Genomic DNA, 21,029 nt, shown 5'->3' with positions numbered 1-21,029 from the left:
TAAATCTCAAAGCAAGGGGCACTGGACTCACTGTTTAAAAGGGAAATGTAGAAGTTGTATATCCCTCGCGAGTGGCCTTAGGCTCAATGTGCCGACTGTCAGTTGATTTCTGCAGGGTGGCCTTGAGCCCCCTCAGAGCCTGTGCCGTCCTTTCAGATGCTCCCTTTCATCTGGTCACTGAGGCTTCTGGGGAAGGGGTTGGAAACCCGGGCCAGTCCACCCCAGGAGGCAAGTCAAAGAGGGTATATAACCAATTTAGGCCACGTTTTTGGAAGAATAGCCAAAGTTTATGTCCCTCAACATTTTATTGTGAAAATAGAAAAATTGAAAGAATTTTACAGTGAATCCCTGTATACTCACTACCTAGGTTCTCCCGTGAACATTTTGCTGTAGTCACTTTATCACGTATTCGTCCATTTATGCTTCCCTGAATCTATACATCAATCCATTTTATTTTTTGATACATTTCAAAGTAAATCAGGGAATTCCCTGGCGGTCCAGTGGTTAGGACTTGGCACTTTCACTGTCGGGGCCTGGTTTCAATCCCTGGTCGGGGAACTAAGATCCCAGGAGCCACACAGCTTGGCCAAAAAACAAAAACAAAAAGCAAAAAAACACCAAAACAAAGTAAATACTTGAATAGCTTAAATACTTGAATAGCTAGAGTTTATGGATCCCCCCCCTCCCTAATTCCTGGATGTCTACCTTCTCTTTTCTTTCTCTCTCTCCCCCTCTTTCTCCCTCCCTCCCTTCTTTCCTTCCATCTTTTTTTTTTTTTTTTCCAATAACAACCTTATTGAGATATAATTCACACACCGCACAATTCACATCTTTAAAGTGAACGGTATCTGGCCTCCCCTTAGCCAGGGTGTCCCTGGCAAGCAGCGGTACTTGTAGGCCCATCTGTGTCTGTGTCACTGTGCAGGGTGCTGTTGATGTTACAGGCCCTGCCTTTGGATCCTGTGGTTCAGTGGGGGATCCAGGTGGGAAGTGGAAGATGTGTTTTGATGGAGTCACCCAGAGATGCCTTGGGGCCAGGAGAGGCCTCCCCGTGCCTGGAATGCTTTCTTCTTCCTCCTCGCCCCACATCCATCACTCTGAGTTTTCCTGACTCACCTCAAACTTCCATTTAGGAGGAGAAAGTGGCGATGAGGTGGAAGGTAGTGTCTGTCTCTGAGCTTTCCAGCACAGACATGGTGTATAGGAATGAATCCCAGCATTGTGAAAAATGCTTCAGAGAATTTTGTTTCTTTTCACAGTAATCCTGTTAGTTGACTCATCTTGGACTGCTTTTAATTTAGAAAAGAAAAAAATGATTATATGGCATTTTGGGCCCTACACAATTTGTCCTTTTAAAAAGCAATTGGTTAATGCTTCAGAAGCCTTTGCACTTGACCTCCAATCTCAATCAGAGACTGCGTGAGTCCCTTGACATATAAGCCCTTTCACTCATGGCCTTGTGGACTGCTGCTTGTTTAAATCCAGGTCCCGGGCCCTGTGAGTTTGGGGGTTATTTTGGAGTTTGAGAAGGGACATTGGTAGTCTTCCTGGATGCAGGATTGCCAAAGATTTTATTTTCTGGGTAGGAAACAATCCACAGCTATATGGCAGCTTTTCACAGGTCCCCTGAACTTTTAGATGTGACACTTGCCACAGGTCTGTGAGACTCCAGACAATGCTTATGTCTGTGGAAATGTTTTAGTTGCTTTTGTAGAATAGTTTCTTTTAAGATTTAGTTTGTTGCTTGGTGCCAGAGCTGCAAGAGTGCAGGCATTTGGGGGAGGGGGGCGCAGAGTAGGTGAAGGAGATTAAGAGGTACAAACTTGCAGTTATATAATAAGTAAGCCAGGGAGTTATAATATACAGCCCAAGGAATATGGTCACTAATACTGTAATAACTTTGGTGACAGATGGTTACTAGACTTGGTATAGTGATCATTTCATAATGTATGCAAATGTCAAATCATATGTAATACATCTGAAGCTAGCATAGAATTGTGGTCAACTATGTTTCAGTTAAAAAAAAAAAAAAGACATACTTAGGACCACAAAATGTCTGAGTTTGGAAGGAATTGTAAAGGTTACCAAAAAATAAAAATAAAAATACAGAACACAGGCATTTAAAAGGGAGACTCTTGGAGAAACTTGGGAATTTCATGGGCATCTGTAAGGATCCAAACATGTCATGTGCTGAATTCACATTAAAGCCAGTGGGGGAAAAAAAATCACACGTTGTGGGTATGGCCAAGTGCTATTCAGCTGAGGCTTCCAGCCATGTCATTTTAGCCTAAAAAGGACTCTACAAATGTCAGTCATACAAAAATGAGAATGTTTGGGGGATGTTCTGTTTTTCCTTCCACATTTGTCCTTGAGAGTAACACAGACAGGTGCCGCAGAAGTAGTTTGGCCGACTGAATTAGGGCAATTCAAGTTGTCTTTCAAATCTGTGTATCCATGTGATGTTTAATGGTCATTGAAGCTTCATGGTCTGATTTTTTTCTGTTTTAAATAAATGGACTTTAAAATGGCGTCATAAAAAAACATGATCAAAATCAATTCCCTTTCAGAGAATTCATGGTTGTTTTTGCTTTTAAATGACTTTTTTTTTTTTTTTTTAATTTTTATTTATTTATTTTTGGCTGTGTTGGGTCTTCGTTTCTGTGCGAGGGCCTTCTCTAGTTGCGGCAAGTGGGGACCACTCTTCATCGCGGTGCGCGGGCCTCTCACTATTGTGGCCTCTCCTGTTGCGGAGCACAGGCTCCAGACGCGCAGGCTCAGTAATTGTGGCTCACGGGCCTAGTTGCTCCGCGGCATGTGGGATCTTCCCAGACCAGGGCTCGAACCCGTGTCCCCTGCATTGGCAGGCAGACTCCCAACCACTGCGCCACCAAGGAAGCCCTGTTTTTGCTTTTAAATATGTCTTTATTAATTTACTGAGAACAGTATTGCAAAACATTCAGAAAATATCAAGACAGGTAAAGATCCCTCACAGCCACACACCTCCCTCCCCCGCCCTCCGTCTCCCCACTGAGCTATGTAACTTGCTCAGTACTTAATCTTTGAGCACCCGATCTTGTCCTCTGATCAGGGGCCTGCCTTAGGAGGCTGTGAGACTCCTGTGATCTGTTCAGGCTTAGCATGGTGTCTTCTGGTAGTAGGTGCTAAATAAGGTAGTTATTAATTTCATTCTTTTTTTAAATATTAATTTATTTATTTGGTTGCGCTGGGTCTTAGTTGCGGCTCACCGGCTCCTTAGTTGCAGCTCACTGGCTCCTTAATTGCGGCATGCATACTCTTAGTTGCAGCATGCATGTGGGATCTAATTCCCTGACCAGGGATTGAACCCGGGCCCCCTGCATTGGGAGTGCAGAGTCTTATGCACTGTGCCACCAGGGAAGTCCCAATGTCATTCTTAAGGCAGCTTTCAAATACTGTTGTCAGCAGCTCTCTGAGCATGTTTGCACACTTTGCTGAATATTCCCTTTGGATAAATTTCTGGATGAGGATTTGGTAGGTCAAAGATACACGTTAGGGATTTCCCTGGCGGTCCAGTGGTTAAGACTCTGCGTTTCCACTGCAGGGGGCACCGGTTCGATCCCTTGTCAGGGAACTAAGATCCCACATTGCAGCACAGCCAAAAAAAAAAAAAAAAAAGTACCCACCAGAAGTGGTCCTGCCTTACATTCCCACAGTGTATGACTGCTTACATTGGGTATCGCTTATCATTTTGATTTTGTGAGGTCAGGCAAAAATGATATCATGACAGTTTGCATTCTTTGATCAGTACTAGAGTTCCCGCTTTTGTTTATTTGTCCTTTACATGTGTCCTTTTGGAAATACCTATTTCTGTCCTTTGTCTGCTTTACCATGGAGTTGCTTTTAAGAGTTCTTTTACATATGAAGGAGAGTAATGCTTGGTTATGTACGTTACAAATATTTCTCCCAGTAGGTTCTCTCCTTTAACTTGTTTTACAAGCAATATCAGTTTAAAAAGTGTATCTTTTATTTTTTCCAAACAAATTTTATGTTGTTAAGCTTAACAGTTCTTCCCTTAACAATTCTTCCTTGATAACGTGTTCAGAAAGGCATTCTCCACATCAAGAAGACATAAATATTTTGCTATAGTTTCTTCCAGTGCTTTGAAATTTTTAAACATTAGATCTTTAATCAATCAGGAATTTGTGTGTAAAAAAATGAGGTGTAGTACTCTTCTTATTTTCACCAAAAAATGGGTAGCCAGTTTCCCCCGAACTATGTATAAAGAATCCATCTGTGAGGCTTCCCTGGTGGTGCAGCGGTTAAGAATCCACCTGCCAATGCAGGGGACACGAGTTCGAGCCCTGGTCCAGGAAGATCCCACATGCCGCGGAGCAACTAAGCCCGTGCGCCACAACTACTGAGCCTGCGCTCTAGAGCCAGCGAGCCACAACTACTGAGCCCGCGTGCCACAACTACTGAAGCCCGTGTGCCTAGAGCCCATGGTCCGCAACAAGACAAGCCACCGCAATGAGAAGCCCACACACCGCAACAAAGAGTAGCCCCCTCTCGCCGCAACTAGAGGAAGCCTGCGCACAGCAAGGAAGACCCAATGCAGCCAAAAATAAATAAATAAAAAAAAGAATCCATCTGTGGTGCTGGATGCTGTCCATTTCATTGCATGCCCCTCCCTCCCCCTCAGCCCTCCTCTACCCTGCTCTGTGCCGGGGGTGGGGGTGTGGGGGGGGTGTGGGGGGGCGGGGGTGGGGGCAAGCAGCAGGCTCCTGCTCTGTGGCTTTCTATTGGGTGCGTCCGAGGGGGAGTAGCCAACAGCAGGAGATGAGAGGATGGGAAGAGAGGGAAGTCGGGGCTTTTAACTCCTCAGCTCCCTCAGCTGGGTACCTTTTACAATCCCCCCCGAGCAGGGAAGGTCCTCGTGGCTGTTGGATGCTCACCTCAGGCAGCCACCTCTCCAGGTTTCCCGTAGCTCCTTCTCCCCCTTGACCCTTCAACTCTATGGTTCTAATGGCTCTGGAGGTCCTGCACAATCCTATGGTTTCCCATAACCCTGCCCACATCACTATAAGAGTTCTTCCCTTAAATTCACATCAGGCACACCTGTGTGTGCCCCTCCTTCCTGCCTGGAGCTGGTGGATGCTCCAGGCTTTTCCTCTTCTTTGGAATGCTGGCTTATGTTATATACCTGTTTCTCGAATCTGCTTCAGTTTGTTTCTGCTCCATACCTGGTTTCATTGTTTAATCCCTGTGTGTTTTAACACCAACTGGAGCAATCCTTCTTTATTACTATGCTTTCCGAAATGTTCTTGGCTTTTCTTCCGTGTTTTTAACTTCCATGATTTGTTAGGTTTCTCCAAAATAGCACTTTTGGGTTTTGACTGAAATTTCATTAGATTCATAGCTTAATTTGGACAAAATCGCATCTTTACAATATTATACATTTTCATCCATGAACGTAATATTTCCAATTGTTGATAATCAACAAACAGCAAGTTTTATGGGGGCAGGGATCATGTCTATCTTGTTTAAAAAAAGTGATTTAATGAATAAATGAAACAATGAAATAACGTATGTCTTGCAGTAACGTTTAATAGTTATCTGCTTAATTAATTAAATTAATTTTATCCCTAGGGATATTGTACTTTTGTTATAATTGTGAAAGTTTTTGATCCCCCGTTCTATTTTTCGGACTGGTTATTGTTTGTGTAAGAAAGGAAGACTATTAACTTTTTTTTTTTTCTAACTGAAGTATAGTTTATTGACAATGTTGTGTTAGTTTCTGGTGTACAGCAAAGTGATTCAGTTATACATATATATATTCTTTTTCATATTCTTTTCCATTATGATTTATTACAGGATATTGAATATAGTTCCCTGTGCTATACAATAGGACCTCATTGTTTATCCATTCTATAGATAATAGTTTGCATCTGCTAATCCCAAACTCCTAATCCATCCCTCTCCTTCGCCCCTCCTCCTTAGCAACCACAAGTCTGTTCTTTATAAGACTATTAACCTTTAGTATTAACTTTTTGGCCATTTTACTGAATTCTTATTAGTTTTGTGGTTTTTTAGTTGACGCTCTTGGAGTTTGTAAAAACACCGTTATTTTGCACAAAAATTATTTTGTTTCTTCCTTTCTAACACCTATATATCTTACTTTTCCTAAATTGTTGGCTAGAGAACTTTTGGAATTATGCTAAGTAATGGCAGTGGTGGTAGACATCCTTGTCTTGCCCCTGATATTTACAGTGGGTTTCAGCTTGGCATTTTTTATTCTACTAACTGTGTTTAAGTCTATCCTAGATTACTAAATTTCAAAGTCAAGAATACATTTAGAATGTATCAAAATCCTCTTTGACCTCTGTGAGGTTGACGTAAAGTTTCTCTTTTAACTTCTCATTTTAAGTGTAATTTCTCTCCTAATTTTAAGAACATTTTTGCCAGTGTCCACAGCAGAAGTTGAAAGAGAAGCATGCTGCTCTGGAAAGGATACAGTTCTCATCCTGGAGCATCTCCTGAGTCGTGGCCCTAACGCTGCTCTCAGGGATGTCGTCGGAGAAGCCCTAGAGGAGCTTTGCCCCCCAGATCATCCTCACCATAGTTAATGTCACTAATAACATAATTAATTATATTTGAAAACCATTTCAGGGACTTCCCCCATGGTCCACTGATTAAGACTCCGCGCTTCCATTTCAGGGGGCGCGGGTTCGATCCCTGGTTGGGGAACTAAGATCCTGCATGCCTCGGGGTGCAGCCAAAAAAAAAGAAAAAGAAAAGAAAAAAGAGCAAAGCAATGGTGTATATTCATTCAGTACAGTCCCATTTTTGTAAGCGGAGAGTATATGGGTGTATGTGTAGGTATTCACTGAACATATAAAAAGCAGAAGGGACTTTAATGTAGAAAGCGTGTAAAGAGAATACTCCAGACACTTGGGAAAATGTAATGAACAATCTCTCTCCTCAACTTTTTGAAGCCAGGGAGAACCAGCACTTATGGAGGATGTCATGGAAGAATCCATTCTCCGTACCCCTTATACTCATCTTATTTTTTACTGTAATACTTGCCTCCTCCTAATATATGATATAATTTACCTATTTGTTGTGCCTGTTACTTAATGTCTGTGCTCCCTTGTGAGATTATAAGCTCCATGGGCAAGATCTTTGTTTTGTTCACTGAAGTAGCCCCAACACTGTGAACAGTGCCTGGCACATAGCAGGTGTTCATCAATGTATCTTATGACCGAATGAACTCACCGAGTGGTCATGAAACACTGGACCCCGTTGGGGGTCTCACAGGGGTGCTTTGTTTGTGGAAGTGCACGGAGCTGCTCTCACAAAGGTTCCCATCACAGACCCTGAGGGTAGCATCCTCATAACAGTCCCCAGACATGAGTTCCCTCTGCCAGGAAGACCCTGTGCCCAGAGGACGAAGGTCTGAGCCCCTGAGTATCTGTGATGTTTGCTAGAATTATTGAACTTATAGTCACTTATGCAAGTCACTTAACTGTGCTGCCAAGACACTTTTTTTTTAAGATTTTGTTTTTGATGTGGACCATTTTTGAAGTCTTTACTGAATTTGTTACAATATTGCTTTTGTTTTATGTTTTGGTTTTTTGGCCACTAGGCATGTGGGATCTTAGCTCCCTGACCAGGGATGGAACCCGCACCGCCTGCATTGGAAGGCGAAGTCTTAACCACTGGACCGCCAGGGAAGTCCCCATTTTTAAATAAAAAATAACTTCAACTTCCCTTTTTACTGAAGCAACAAAAACAAAAATTTTAAATACACATAAATAAAATTAAGAAAATAAATCCCACTGCTTAGAAAATCACTGCAGTGTACACTCTCGCATAAGTTTTTATGAATTCTACATGCATTTTTTTTTTTTAAAGAAACATTTATTTATTTATTTATTTATTTATTTATTGGCTGCGTTGGGTCTCCGTTGTGGCGAGCAGGGGGTACTCTTCGTTGCGGTACGCGGGCTTCTCATTGCAGTGGCTTCTTGTTGCAGAGCATGGGCTCTAGGCACGCGGGCTTCAGTAGGTGTGACGCACTGGCTTAGTTGCTCTGCGGCATGTGGGATCTTCCCGGACCAGGGCTCGAACCCATGTCCCCTGCGTTGTCAGGCAGATTCTTAACCACTGCGCCACCAGGGAAGTCCCTCTACATGTATTTTTAAAGGGGGGGGGCACCTTAGACATTACTATTTTACCTGCTTACGGTTTTGAGTCACACCTTACAGTATCTCATTTTTCTTACAGGATTTTATTCTGGAACATTACAGTGAAGATAGCTACCTCTATGAAGATGAAATAGCAGATCTTATGGATCTGAGACAAGTATGTTTCTGTGTGCGGCAGGGTGAGGAGGGTGGCTACTAGAGCTTGATGAATCTTCAGACGATCCCATTATTTCATTTGAAGCCTTGTAGAATCGCTGGTGGTCGGAGGTGATAGGGAGGAGCTTTCAGAATCGTCCATTCAACTTGCCACATAAGAAAACCACAGAGGGGACAGACATACATGTCTGGGGCTGGGTTCCAGGACTCATGAGTTCACTCCAGCCTTGCCCATCTCTCCTAGAGTTCATGATACCAGCACTGGGGCCTAGGCTCCAGAGAAACAGCGTGTGTGGGCATCTTCCCTGCCTGGCTGTCTGCTCTATGCTCACCCGGTCACCCCCTCACCCCCTCAGTGGTTCCTTTCCTTTCAGGCCTGTCGGACGCCCAGCCGAGATGAGGCTGGGGTCGAGCTGCTGATGAGTTACTTCATCCAGCTGGGGTTTGTTGAGAGCCGATTCTTCCCACCCACCCGACAAATGGGGATCCTGTTTACCTGGTAGGTGCCTGGGCTGGGGCTCTCCCACTCTGGCCCCAGTTGGGAGCCTCTGTCCCACGGAGGCTCCTCTGCACTGTGGCCTCGTCTTTCTAACTGTCCCGTTAATACAGGAGACGTGTAGATAAACCAGTGTTTATTTATGAAGGGGATCCAGGGGGAGAAGGCTCCAACAGACCGTGGCTTCTTGCTTCTCAGAGCAAGTGAGCCGAGGAGAAGAGGCATTTTTTTCATGCTCATTTTATCGCGGGGGACACACTGGGGCTCTGAGGTGGAACTAACAAGAAACAAGATTCTTGTCCCAGATGGCATGGGAGTGGGAATCAGGTTTTGTCCCAGTGACAAGGGCAGCAAACAGAAATAGATCAGATTTTAAAAACTGAAGCAGAACCTTGGATTCTTCCCCAGAGTTGGTACTTTCCATGATTAGTGTTGTCTAAATATTTTGGAGATGCTATACCTCTTCTCTGAGTTGCTTAGGGCTGTGTGAAATGAAAGTAAATCCCAGTAGCTAAGGGGCATATTCAGAGTTTAATTTCACCACAGCAGATGGCTATTGATGCTTCCTTTTGGAAGGAAAGGCAGATGACTTTTCCTAAAGATGTGTTAGCTGCCTGCACGTGGGTGAAAGGGCCAAATGTGACTTCTCCTTAGTGTTGAATTAGGAAGAAGCTCCATATCTATCCCCTGGTTGATATGTGAACTTTAAAACATATCCTGAGTCTTTTAGACCTCAGGAAGAATTATGAGGGGTTAGGAATTGCTATATTTCATTTAGGAGAAGCCTGCTCTTTTTTTTTTTTTTTTTAATACATTGTATTTTTTAGAGCAGTTTCAGGTTCATAGTAAAATTGAGGGGGAGGTGTAGAGAGTCCCCGTGTAGCCCCTGCCCCCTGCACACCCACGACCTCCGCCACTGTCAACATCCCCCCACCAGAGTGTTCCATTTGTTACAGCTGATGAACCTACATTGGCTCATTGTCACGCAACATCCGTTGTTTACAGTAGGGTTCACTCTTGGTGGGCTACCTTCCATGGGTTTGGACAAATGTAATAATGACATGTATGCACATCATATCATAGTATCACACAGAACAGTTTCACTACCCTACAATCCTCTACCTTCCACCTAGGCATCCCCAGCCCCACCCCACCCCCAATCCTGGCAACCACTGATTCTTTTTGTCTTTTCCAGAATGTCATATAGTTGGAATCATACAGTATGTAGCCTTTCCAGATTGGCTTCTTTCACTTAGTCACATGCATTTAAGGTTTCTCCATGTCTTTTCATGGCTTGATGGCTCATTTCTTTTTAGCTGCATAATTTTCCACTGTGTAGCTGTACCACAGTCTGTATATCCATTCACCTATGGAAGGACATCCCGGTTGAGAATCCCTATTTCTGTCTGTGCTTGTGGGTGTCTTTATTCAGTATGATCAGGCCCATCGTCTTGCTTGGAAATAAAACCTCATTGCATGTGCATCTTTGAGTTTTATTCAAGAAATAAGTTTTGTCCATTTTTACCCAAAGGTGGCACTCACTAGCCAAGGAATTCATATTCTCAAAAGACGTTTCTTTTAAATAGGTATGACTCCCTCACGGGGGTTCCGGTTAGCCAACAGAACTTGCTGCTGGAGAAGGCCAGCATTCTGTTTAACATTGGAGCCCTCTACACACAGATCGGGACCCGGTGCAATCGACAGACAGAAGCTGGGCTGCAGAGCGCAGTGGATGCCTTTCAGAGAGCCGCAGGTGTGTCTCTGCGAGGGCTGCCAGGATAGAGCCCTGGCCCTGCCAGGTGGCCCTGGTACCCCAGCTGAAGGGGGTTTGTGGGTCCTCCCCAGGCCCACGCTTGGCCTCACAGGCCTGAAAGGGCCAGGCCAGTTTCCAGAGCTGGTGTTATCTTCCCACCAAGAAAATCGCTTATTGGCTCAAACCCTGTCTGTCTCTGTCTGAATATGGCTCGTGTACACAGTAGTTAATGATTAATCTTTTCCAAACGAGTGGCCCCACAGATGGCAGTGAATGGACTGTTTCTTTGAACACAGTTTCGAAGAAGAGAATAAGTTTTCTCAAATGGTGGGAATGTAGGCTTTTTCTTTTTTCTTTCATCAGACGTGCCTGTTTGGTGCATATTACTACCCTTGCCTTTCTGTTATGCTTATTCTGAGAAGCTCGCTCACCCAGGGTTGCCCTTCTCAGCCCCCTACCAAGTGACACTTAGTGCCAGCCTGTAGAGGACTGGGGGCTGCCAGGCGAGGTGCACTGAGCTGGCTCTACAGCGAGTTTCCTTCTGTGCCGGTCCTTGTCACTCTGTTTCGGGGTGTTACCCCTGGCAGAAAACCTTTTGGGGTATCTCACTTTGCTCTGCAAGGCCGTGAAGAACTGTGGCTTTGCCATTTTGGCTGATCATGGAATTGCTTGGTTAAAATGATTGATCCCTTGGGAGGAAACGACACTGTGAAATTCCATGTGGGAGTTGACTTCTTTCACTGTAAATCCTTTTCTGGGCTCGTCTTTCTCTCTGAGGACTCTGAAGCAGGTATGCTTGGTGACCTGTCTCTAAGATTCCAGAGATATGGACAAAACAAAGCTTGAGAACAGAGTAGGAGCGAACCCCAGAAAGGAGCAGACAGCCTGCAGCCGTCGCCTTCCTTCTGCAGGGCAGTTTATGCTTTGCAGCAACACTAGAAGAACCAGTCAGATGGGATTTGCGCCGGAGATTTTCTTTCAGCTCCAGGTTGATTGTCATTTAATGCTGTGACACTTTTCTAACACATAAAAAAGTCAGCTGAGGGCTACAGCATGAAAATTTCCACTGGAGTGGCTGAGTTGATCTTTCTTGAGGTCCTGGGGGAAAGCCCGGAATTTCTGAATGACCCAGGGGTTAAGTGTGAGCATGTCCCCCTGAGAGCCCTTCCGTCATTCTGTCTGCCTTCTGCCTTCACCTCCATCAAATGTCTAGTCACGTATGGAATTTCTCACAAGTGTCCCAGGTGAGACAGGAATGGCCAGGGAGCAGGCTGGTTTCCTTGCTTGATACAGACGTAAATGTTTTGGAAGAGAGTTGGAAAACAGAAGTTTTCTAGCTATGGTAAAACATACATAACAAAACTACCATTTTAACCATTTTTAGGATTACTGTTCGTTGGCATTAAGTACAGTCACATTGTTGTGCAACTATCCGTCTCCAGAACTTTTTTATCACCCCAAACAGAAACTCTGTCCCATTAAACACTAGATCTCCATTCCTTCCTCCCCTCAGCCCCTGGGAAACATTCTACTTTTTGTCTCTATGAATTTGACTGTTCCAGATACCTCATCTCACCCAGTGGAATCATACGACATTGGTCCTTGTGATGGACCTATTTCACTTAGTGTAATGTCTTCATCCATGTTGTAGCGTGTGTCAGACTTGCCTTCCTTTCTAAGGCTGAAATATTCCGTGGTAGGTATATACCACATTTTGTGTACCCCATGTCTGTGGATGGACATTTGAGTTGTTTCTGCCTTTTGGTTATTGGGAATAATGCTACCATGAGCATTCATGTATAAATATCAGTTTAAGTCTCTGCTTTCAATTCTGTGGGGTTATACCTAGGAGTAGAATTGCTGGATCTTATGGTAAATGAGAATCAGATTTTTCCAAAGATGCTTCAGGACACCAGTTTTATATTTTTGCTTCTGTCATTTTCCATACTCCTGAGCAGCATGGTGAAATAAATATGATCCCCAACTAACGTGCAAAACAATTCCAATCGTAGGGGTTTTAAACTACCTGAAAGAGACGTTTACTCACACTCCAAGTTACGACATGAGTCCCGCCATGCTCAGTGTGCTGGTCAAAATGATGCTCGCGCAAGCCCAAGAAAGCACGTTTGAGAAAATCTGCCTTTCTGGGATCCAGAACGAGTTCTTCATGCTGGTGAAGGTGGCTCAGGAGGCTGCCAAGGTGAGCCTTGCTGTTTCCCGTGACTTTCAGAGTGAGTGGGATTCGTTGGTGTGGGCCCACTGGACGCAGCGGGGGCTTCCCATGGCAGCTTGCCCATGACCTGGGCAGCATGCCCGCCCAGGCTGGCCAGAGTGCTGGCTTGCATTTTCCTGGCAAGTAATGGTGTTTCAGATACGGATCACTAATTCCATCTGCAGCTTAGCCTAAAAACCAGCATAATGACAGTGGCCTGATCTCCCTGTTAACTCTGACACTGACAGCGCTAGGAGACCTTGGAGTTGCTCCCAGATTTTGGAGCGACCTCTGGCAGGGGCCACTGCCTAGAAGAAAGGGCTCTTTTTCTGCAGCCCAGATACGTGAGGGCCCCTGTGCCAGCCTCCTCGTTCCCAACATTTTTTCCGTTTTAGGTGGGAGAGGTCTATCGGCAGCTGCACACGGCCATGAACCAGGAGCCAGTGAAGGAGAACATCCCATACTCCTGGGCCAGCTTGGCCTGCGTGAAGGCCCACCACTACGAAGCCCTGGCCCACTACTTCACAGCCACCCTCCTCATCGACCACCGGTGTAAGGCTTGGCATCTCGGGGCTCTGGGCTTTGGTCAGGGTGGTGGTTTTGCTGCCTCTGGGTGATTCTGAGCTGAGTGAGAGCTGTCTGCCTGCCTGGGAGAAGCTCACAGCCTGGGGGCAGAGGGTGGGGATTACATGTTGGCCCAGGCAACAGGGTGGGATTAGGGGTTATGTGGTTCCTTCCTGTGGGAGGAAGAGGGGTAGCGTTCCTTCTGCCTGGGATGGAACAGACAGCCTCATGGAGATGATGTTTCATCTGGAATCTAGGGCCAGGACTAGACCAGGGAGGCACTCGCCTCAGGCACGAAATCTAAGGGGATAAACTCAGTAATTGAGATAATATATTAACATTATAATTGTAAATGAATCAAAACTAAGGCAAAAAAATCCTTGGTGATTAAAATTTTAAATAAGGACGCAGAGCAATAACGGTGCCGTACTGAGCCACATGGGAACCTGAAATAAAAAAAAATTTTGATCGGTTGTTTATCATGAATATTTTTGTATTAATTTTGATATTTAGAAAATTGTATTAAAATATCATATATATCTGGATGGCTGAGTTTGGGGCACCCCCTTAAATGTTCAGCCTGCAGTGAGTGCCTCACTCTCCTCCCCATAGTCTTGGCTCTGATATGAGGTTGGGTGGGACTTTTGTTGCAATTGGTGCTAATCAAGGCAGCCCTCTGAGTAACGAAAAGGATAACCTCTGGGGCCAAGACTGCCTGGGTTCATATCTCAGCTCTGTCATTTACTAGCTGGGTGATCTTGGGCAAGTTACTTACCTGCTCTGTGCCTCAGTTTTCTCATCTGTAAAATGGGGACATGAAGAGAACCTATCTCACAGGCTGTTGTGAAATCTAAATGCCTCTATGCAAAGCTAAATAGTGCCTTGTATATGGTGGCCTCTCTGGAAGTGTCAGCTGCTCCTGCTAGTATTATTATATGGTCTATTAGGCAGGAGAAGTCATGTAAACCAGCCAAAATACAGTGCTTCAGTCACTGTGTAGGAACACAAATGAGGCAGCAGTTGGAGTCCTTGGTGTAGTCATGGATGGTTCCTCAGAGGCGGTGCCATTCGAGTTAGACTTGGGACTCTGAGGAGGACTTTTCCAGCTGAACGAGGAGGCAAAGGACAGCTAGAGTGAGAACAGGATCTGAGTGAGCCCTGGAACAGAGGCCGGAAGTGTTGAGGTGGCAGTGGGTGGTTTGGTGAGGTCAGGAGGGGACACATGCCAGGGAGGGTGCAGGCACGGAGGCCCCCAGAGGTTTGAGGTGGGGCTGTGCTTGGAGGTTCATGAGATGGGTGATGGGGAGCAGGTAGAGAGCAGGGGCTTGGAGCCAAATCATGAGCCCCTAGAGTGTGCCGGGCCCCCTGCACAGAGACCTTGGGCTGGATTGCCTGGGTATGTCCAGGGGTGGAAAGGAGACCTATTATCCCAAATGCCTTGTAAAGCCGGAGAAGGGAACCTGGGGATGTGGTTGAAAGAGGGATCTCTCAGTGGGTCTGTGGTGCCATCTATAGAGCCTGCACCGCAGCCACAAGAAGGGATTTATCCTGTGGTTCTTGTTGCAGTGAAGCCTGGCACAGATGAGGACCACCAGGAGAAGTGCCTGTCCCAGCTCTATGACCACATGCCAGAGGGGATGACGCCCTTGGCCACGCTGAAAAACGTTCACCAGCGCCAGCAGCTGGGTGTGTGTCGGCTCTCCTGCTCCCTCCCTCCCTGTGCCCCATCTGATACTCCCACTCACCAGCAACTCCAGACAGGTCCCCAGGGCAGGCCCCGGAGAGTAGGGCTTCCCGAGTCATCGTGGCCACTCTGGATTCAGAAACTGGGAGGCATAGTCCTCTGGCCTCAACGGGCTTCCAGAGTTGTGTTCTCACAGGTTCTGCGAGGGACCAGGGCTCCCACGATGGAGCCAGAGCTTTGGCAATCTTCCAGCACCCTAGTGGTCCAGGGGATGGCCCTTGGTCATGCTAATCTGGAAGGACACATTTCTTAGGCCACACCTAAGAACTGGTAATGAATTGTCCTAGTTTGGTCTCTAACAGGTCTCAGAGTGAGTATCGCTTTCCATGTCCAAACCTGAATTCTTCCTCCACCCAAACTTGTTCCCCCACACCACACATGCACTTTCCCCATTTCAAAGATGGCAGCTCCATCCTTTTAGGTATGCAGGCCAGAAACCTTGGACGCACTCTTCGCCCTCATCTTTCTTTCTCATCCCCGCATTTGATTAGCGAATCCCGTTGGCTCTACCTAGAAAAATATCCCAAATCTGACCACTTCTTACCTACCACCCTGGTCCAAGCTTACGTGGTGCTTACTTAACAGACATTGACTTGCTTAAACCTCACACAACCCTATGAGATACATATGGTATGATTCCCCATTTTTCATCTGAGGAAACAGAGGCCCAGAGAGGTCACACAGCTTGCCCAGCTTTTTACCAGGGAGCCCTCGTGGTCCCATCTCACCCAGAGGTGGAGAGCAGAATTCCTCACCTGCACTTGTGAGGCTGGACATGGTCAGGCCTCTGTTTCTCTCTGGCCTCATTCCCTACCCTTCTCTCCAGCCCTCACTCCCTCCAACCAAACTCCCAAGTTCCTTGTTGTCCTTAAACATGCAGGCATGCTCCTGCCCCAGGGCCTTTGCACTTGCTGCTATTCTTCTAGGAGCACTCTTCTGTCAGATATCCTCTTGACTGCTCCCTCACTTCCTTCAGGGCTCCGCTTAAAAGTTACCTTCTAAAAGGCCTTTTCTACCAAATGATTAATTCCAAGTACTGCTCCCAATTAGACCAACTGAAAGCAGCACTGGATGAAAAGTGTCCGGAATTAGTCAACAGAAAATGCATAATCTTCCATCAGGAGAACGCAAGACCGCATGTTTCTTTGATGACCAGGCAAAAACTGTTACAGCTTGGCTGGGAAGTTCTGATTCATCCGCCATATTCACTAGATATTGCACCTTCGGATCTCCATTTATTTCAGTCTTTACAAAATTCTCTTAATGGAAAAATTTTCAATTCTTTGGAAGACTGTAAAAGGCACCTGGAACAGTTCTTTGCTCAAAAAGATAAAAAGTTTTGGGAAGATGGAATTATGAAGCTGCCTGAAAAATGGCAGAAGGTAGTGGAACAAAAGGGTGAATACGTTGTTCAATAAAGTTCTTGGTAAAAATGAATAAAAAATAAATAAATAAATAAAATAAAATAAAAGGCCTTTTCTGATCACCCATAATAGAAGGGCGACTCCCCATTCCCCATCTTCTCATGCCACATCTGCCTATTTTTATTTCTGCTTTATTTTTCTCCAGAACCTTATAGCCACACGACCCATTACATATTTCTTTGCTTGTTAATTATCTGTCTTCAACCACTAGCATGTAAACTCCATGAATGCAGAGGCGAGCTTTTGTCCATTGCTTTATCTCTAATGCCTAGAATGTTCGGTAAATGTTTGCTGAATGAAAGTTTTATAGACACAAGTGAGCATGTTGTACACACATTTAAGAGGGACTGAAGCCATCCAGGCAGATCCTTCAGAAAAGAGAACGTCCACCTTTCTGGGCGAATCCTTGGGCACTCGGGCTCTCCTTGAGGTACTCACATTGCAGTTTACGACATGTGTCCTGTGGTCTTGATTTTCTGTGGGCAGGCAAGTCCCATCTGTGCCGAGCTGTTACCCATCACGAGGAGTCCGTGAGGGAGGCCAGCCTGTGCAAGAAGCTCTGGAACATCGAGGTGCTGCAGGAGGTGCTGTCTGCGGCACACCAGCGGTCCCGGCTCAAGTACACTCAGCTCCGTGAGGACTATGACCTGCTGTACTTGATCGACGTTCCCGACATCATCTGTGAGTGGCCTGGGTGCCGGTGCCAGGTGCCGAGTGTACCATGTGAGAGGGGTGTGAGTGTGCCAGGGGCGCTCGGGCGCTCATCCTGCAGGGGCCGGGCAAACCCTCGCTGTGTGCCGGGCACTGGGACAGGGCCGCGTGCGGCTCTTGCCCTGGAGTCCTCACCTCCTCATTCCCAGATCCAGGGCCTTCTTTATGGTCTTCGTCCTTGTGGACCCCTTGGTGGCAGCTGACCCCCTCCTGCCCCTCAACACACCACCTATGGCATCAGGGCCCTGCCACCTTGGTTCTTTCTGCCCTCACTTTCCTCTCCACCCTATTTGCTGACTGTCTTGCCCAAACCCACCTCCCCTCCTGGCATTCTTGAGGGTCTCCTCTCCCTGGTTTGCTTCCTCTAGATTCCTTTCCTTAAAGTCTCACAACCTCCCCTGGGGTTCCAGCCACCACCGCTAGTCAGGAGACCCCAGGAACTGCCTTTCGCCTCGACGTTTTCCCTACGCTCCATACCCAGCCACATGCCACCTGCCTTCTGGAAAACTGTGCTTTGCTATCTGTCTTTTACCTCTGGCTCCATAGTTTGAAAGCCACCTGCATCCTTATTCCTGCTCCAAGGCTTGATCTTTACCCTGTTTTCTCCATTTTCTTTCTTTTTTTTTTTTTTTCCCCCAGACAAAAATTATTTTTATTCCGAAACAAGAAGTAAAATTTTCACTGATACAGTGGATCCAGGGGATGCAGGGAAAAGTTTTTACTTTGGCAGTGAAAATTTCTTCAAAATCTAGTTCATCGTGTCTGTGTGTGAGTGTGTGTGTGGTGAGAACACTTAAGATCTACCCTCAAGTATACAATATAGTGTTGTTACAGTCACCGTACTGTGTTAGACCTCTAGAACTTACTCATCCTGCATAACTGAAACTCTGTACCCTTTCACCAACATTTCCTCACAGCACCCACCCCCCACTGCCCCCAGCACCCGCCATTCTGCTCTCTGCTTCTATGAGTTTGACTTTATTTATTTATTTATTATTTTTTATTGTATGAGTTTCAGGTGTACAGCATTATAATTCAACATCTGTATACACTACAGAGTGATCACCACCACAAGTCTAGTAACCATCCATCACTGTAGAGTTGACCCTCTTCACCCACTTTGCCCATCCCTCCCCCCCAGACCCCTCTGGTAACCACAAATCTGTTCTCTGTATCTATGAGTTTGTTTTTGTTTTGTTTGTTCATTTGTTTTGGGGGATTTTTTTAGATTCCAATCATATGGTGTTTTTTTTTCCTCTATGTGACTTATTTCACTTAACATAATATCCTCAAGGTCCATCCATTTAGTTGCAGGTCACAGGATTTCATTCTTTTTTTTTTTGTCTGAGTAGTATTCCATTGTATATATATACCACATCTTCTTTACCCGTTCATCCGTCTATGGACACTTAGGTTGTTCCCATATCTTGGCTATTGCAAACAATGCTGCAATGAACATAGGGGTGCATATACCTTTTAGAATTAGTGTTTCATGTTCTTCAGATAAATACCCGGAAGTGGAATAGCTGGGTCATATGAACTATGCTTACCTTTTTGAGGAATCTCCATACTGTTTTTCCACAGTGGCTGCACCAATTTACAGTCCCACCCACAGTGTACGAGGGTTCCCTTTTTTCCACATCCTCTCCAACATTTGTTATTTCTTGTCTTTTTTATAATAGTCAATTATAATAGCCAATGAGGTGATATCTCATTGTAGTTTTGATTTACATTTTCCTAATAATTAGTGGTGTTTTATGTGCCTGTTGGCCATCTGTATGTCTTTCTTGGAAAAATGCCTATTCAGACCCTCTGCCCATTTTTTAATTGAGTTGTTTGGTTTTTTGTTGTTGAGTTGTATGTGTTCTTTACATACTTTGGATAGTAACTCCTTATCACATATATAATTTGCAACTGTCTTCTCCCATTCAGTAAATTGCCTTTTCATTTTGATGATAGTTCCCATCACTGTGCAGAAGCTTTTTAGTTTGACATAGTCCCATTTGTTTGTTTTTGCTTTTGTTTCCCTTGCCTTTGGAGTCAGATCCCCAAAAATATCACTAAGAACAATGTCACTGAGGTTTCTGCCTATGTTTTCTTCTAGGAATTATATGGTTTTAGGTCTTACATTCAAGTCTTTACTCCATGTTGAGTTAATTTTTGTGTATGGTGTAAGATAGTGATCTAGTTTCATTGTTTTGCATGTGGCTGTTTAGTTTTCCCAGCACCATTTATTGAAGAGACCATCCTTTTTCCATTGTCTGTTCTTTGCTTCTTGGTCATAAATTAATTGTTCATCTATGTGTGGGTTTATTTCTGGGTTCTCAGGTCTGTTCCATTGATCTGTGTGTCTGTTTTTGTGCCCATTCCATACTGTTTTGATTACTGTAGCTTCATAGTATAGTTGAAATCAGGGAGCATGATACCTCCAGCTTTGTTCTTCTTTCTCAAGATTGTTTTGGCTATTCGGGATCTTTTGTGGTTCCATACAAATTTTAGAATGATTTGTTCTAGTTTTGTGAAATATGCCACTGGATTTTTGATAGGGATTGCATTGAATCAGTAGATTGCTTTGGGTATTATGACCATTTTAACAATATTAATTTTTCCAATCCACAAACATGGAATTATCTTTCCATTTATTTGTGTCTTCTTCAATTTCCTTCATGAATGTCCTATAGTTTTCAGTGTAGAGGTCTTTCACTTCCTTGGGTAAATTTATTCCTAGGTGTTTTATTATTTTTGATGCAATTGTAAATTGGATTGTCTTAATTTCTCTTTCTGATAGTTTGTTATTAGTGTATGGAAATGCCATGAATTTCTGTATATTGATTTTTTATCCTGCAGCTTTACTGAATCATTCATTAGTTCTCACAGTCTTTTGGTGAAGTCTGTAGGGTTCTCTGTAAGTAGGATTATGTTATCTGCAAATTGTGTCAGTTTTACTATTGAGTTGGATGCCTTAACTTCTTTTTCTTGACTAATTGCTATGACTAGGACTTCCAATACTATGATGAATAAAAATGGTAAGAGTGGGCATCCTTGTCTTGTTCATGATCTTAGAGGAAAAGTTTTCAAGGCTTGTTGTATATGGCCTTTATTATGTTGAGATTTGTTCCCTCTATACCCCCTTCATTGAGGGTTTTTATCATAAATAGATTTGAAGAGTTTGGCCGTTTCAGATTCCACATATAAGTGAGATCTCGCTCTCCAGTACTATGAGGGTGATACTAGTATCACCCTCATCTTAAAGATGAGGCAATGGAGGCTTAGAGAGATCAAAGTCTTTGTTCCAGGTGACCAAGCTGGTTGGTGGAAACAGGAATGGCGCTCAGGGATTCTCCTTCATGGACACAGGCCACTTCCTTGGCCCCGTTGTCCACACAGTAGAGACAACCTCCACAGAGGGAGGGAGAGGCACAGCTCCTGGAGAGGCTGTCTGGGGGTGGTGGCACCACTCTTGTAGTGGATGAGTAACCTGTCTGAGCCCAATGCTGTGTGAAGCAGTTTGTTTGTAAGAAACCACAGGGCCGTCCCATGAATACAGGGGTGTGTCAGTCTTCTTGGCAGTGCCAGTCTTCTTCCCCATATTTTCTTTTTATACTGTTGTTCATGTATACTTAGCCTGCACTGGGATCCTTTGTTAGACACTGACTAGCCTCATGGGAAGGGTTGGCTTGAGCCTGCCATGAATATGATAGTGGAGATTTGGCAAACCCACTTCTCACTGTGAAATCCTCGCATCACACGTTAATACTGAAGAGAGGAAGCACATCTCGCCCGAAA

At 44.9% G+C, this 21,029-nt stretch overlaps 1 protein-coding gene across 1 annotated transcript in view; it reads left to right on the top strand.

The window, feature by feature from the left end:
* RHPN2 (rhophilin Rho GTPase binding protein 2) overlaps positions 1 to 21,029 on the top strand; it is a 58,561-nt gene that overhangs the window by 29,474 nt on the left and 8,058 nt on the right. Inside the window, exons 5-11 of the mRNA XM_061173354.1 lie at positions 8,263 to 8,340; positions 8,714 to 8,838; positions 10,422 to 10,588; positions 12,601 to 12,788; positions 13,196 to 13,352; positions 14,931 to 15,050; positions 17,019 to 17,213. Of these exons, the coding sequence (XP_061029337.1) occupies positions 8,263 to 8,340; positions 8,714 to 8,838; positions 10,422 to 10,588; positions 12,601 to 12,788; positions 13,196 to 13,352; positions 14,931 to 15,050; positions 17,019 to 17,213 (1,030 nt within the window). The remainder of the gene's footprint in view (positions 1 to 8,262; positions 8,341 to 8,713; positions 8,839 to 10,421; positions 10,589 to 12,600; positions 12,789 to 13,195; positions 13,353 to 14,930; positions 15,051 to 17,018; positions 17,214 to 21,029) is intronic.

Source organism: Eubalaena glacialis, chromosome 18 (assembly GCF_028564815.1).
Source record: "Eubalaena glacialis isolate mEubGla1 chromosome 18, mEubGla1.1.hap2.+ XY, whole genome shotgun sequence".
NCBI classification, from domain to species: Eukaryota; Metazoa; Chordata; class Mammalia; order Artiodactyla; family Balaenidae; genus Eubalaena; species Eubalaena glacialis.
This window is presented reverse-complemented; position numbering and strand designations above follow the sequence as displayed.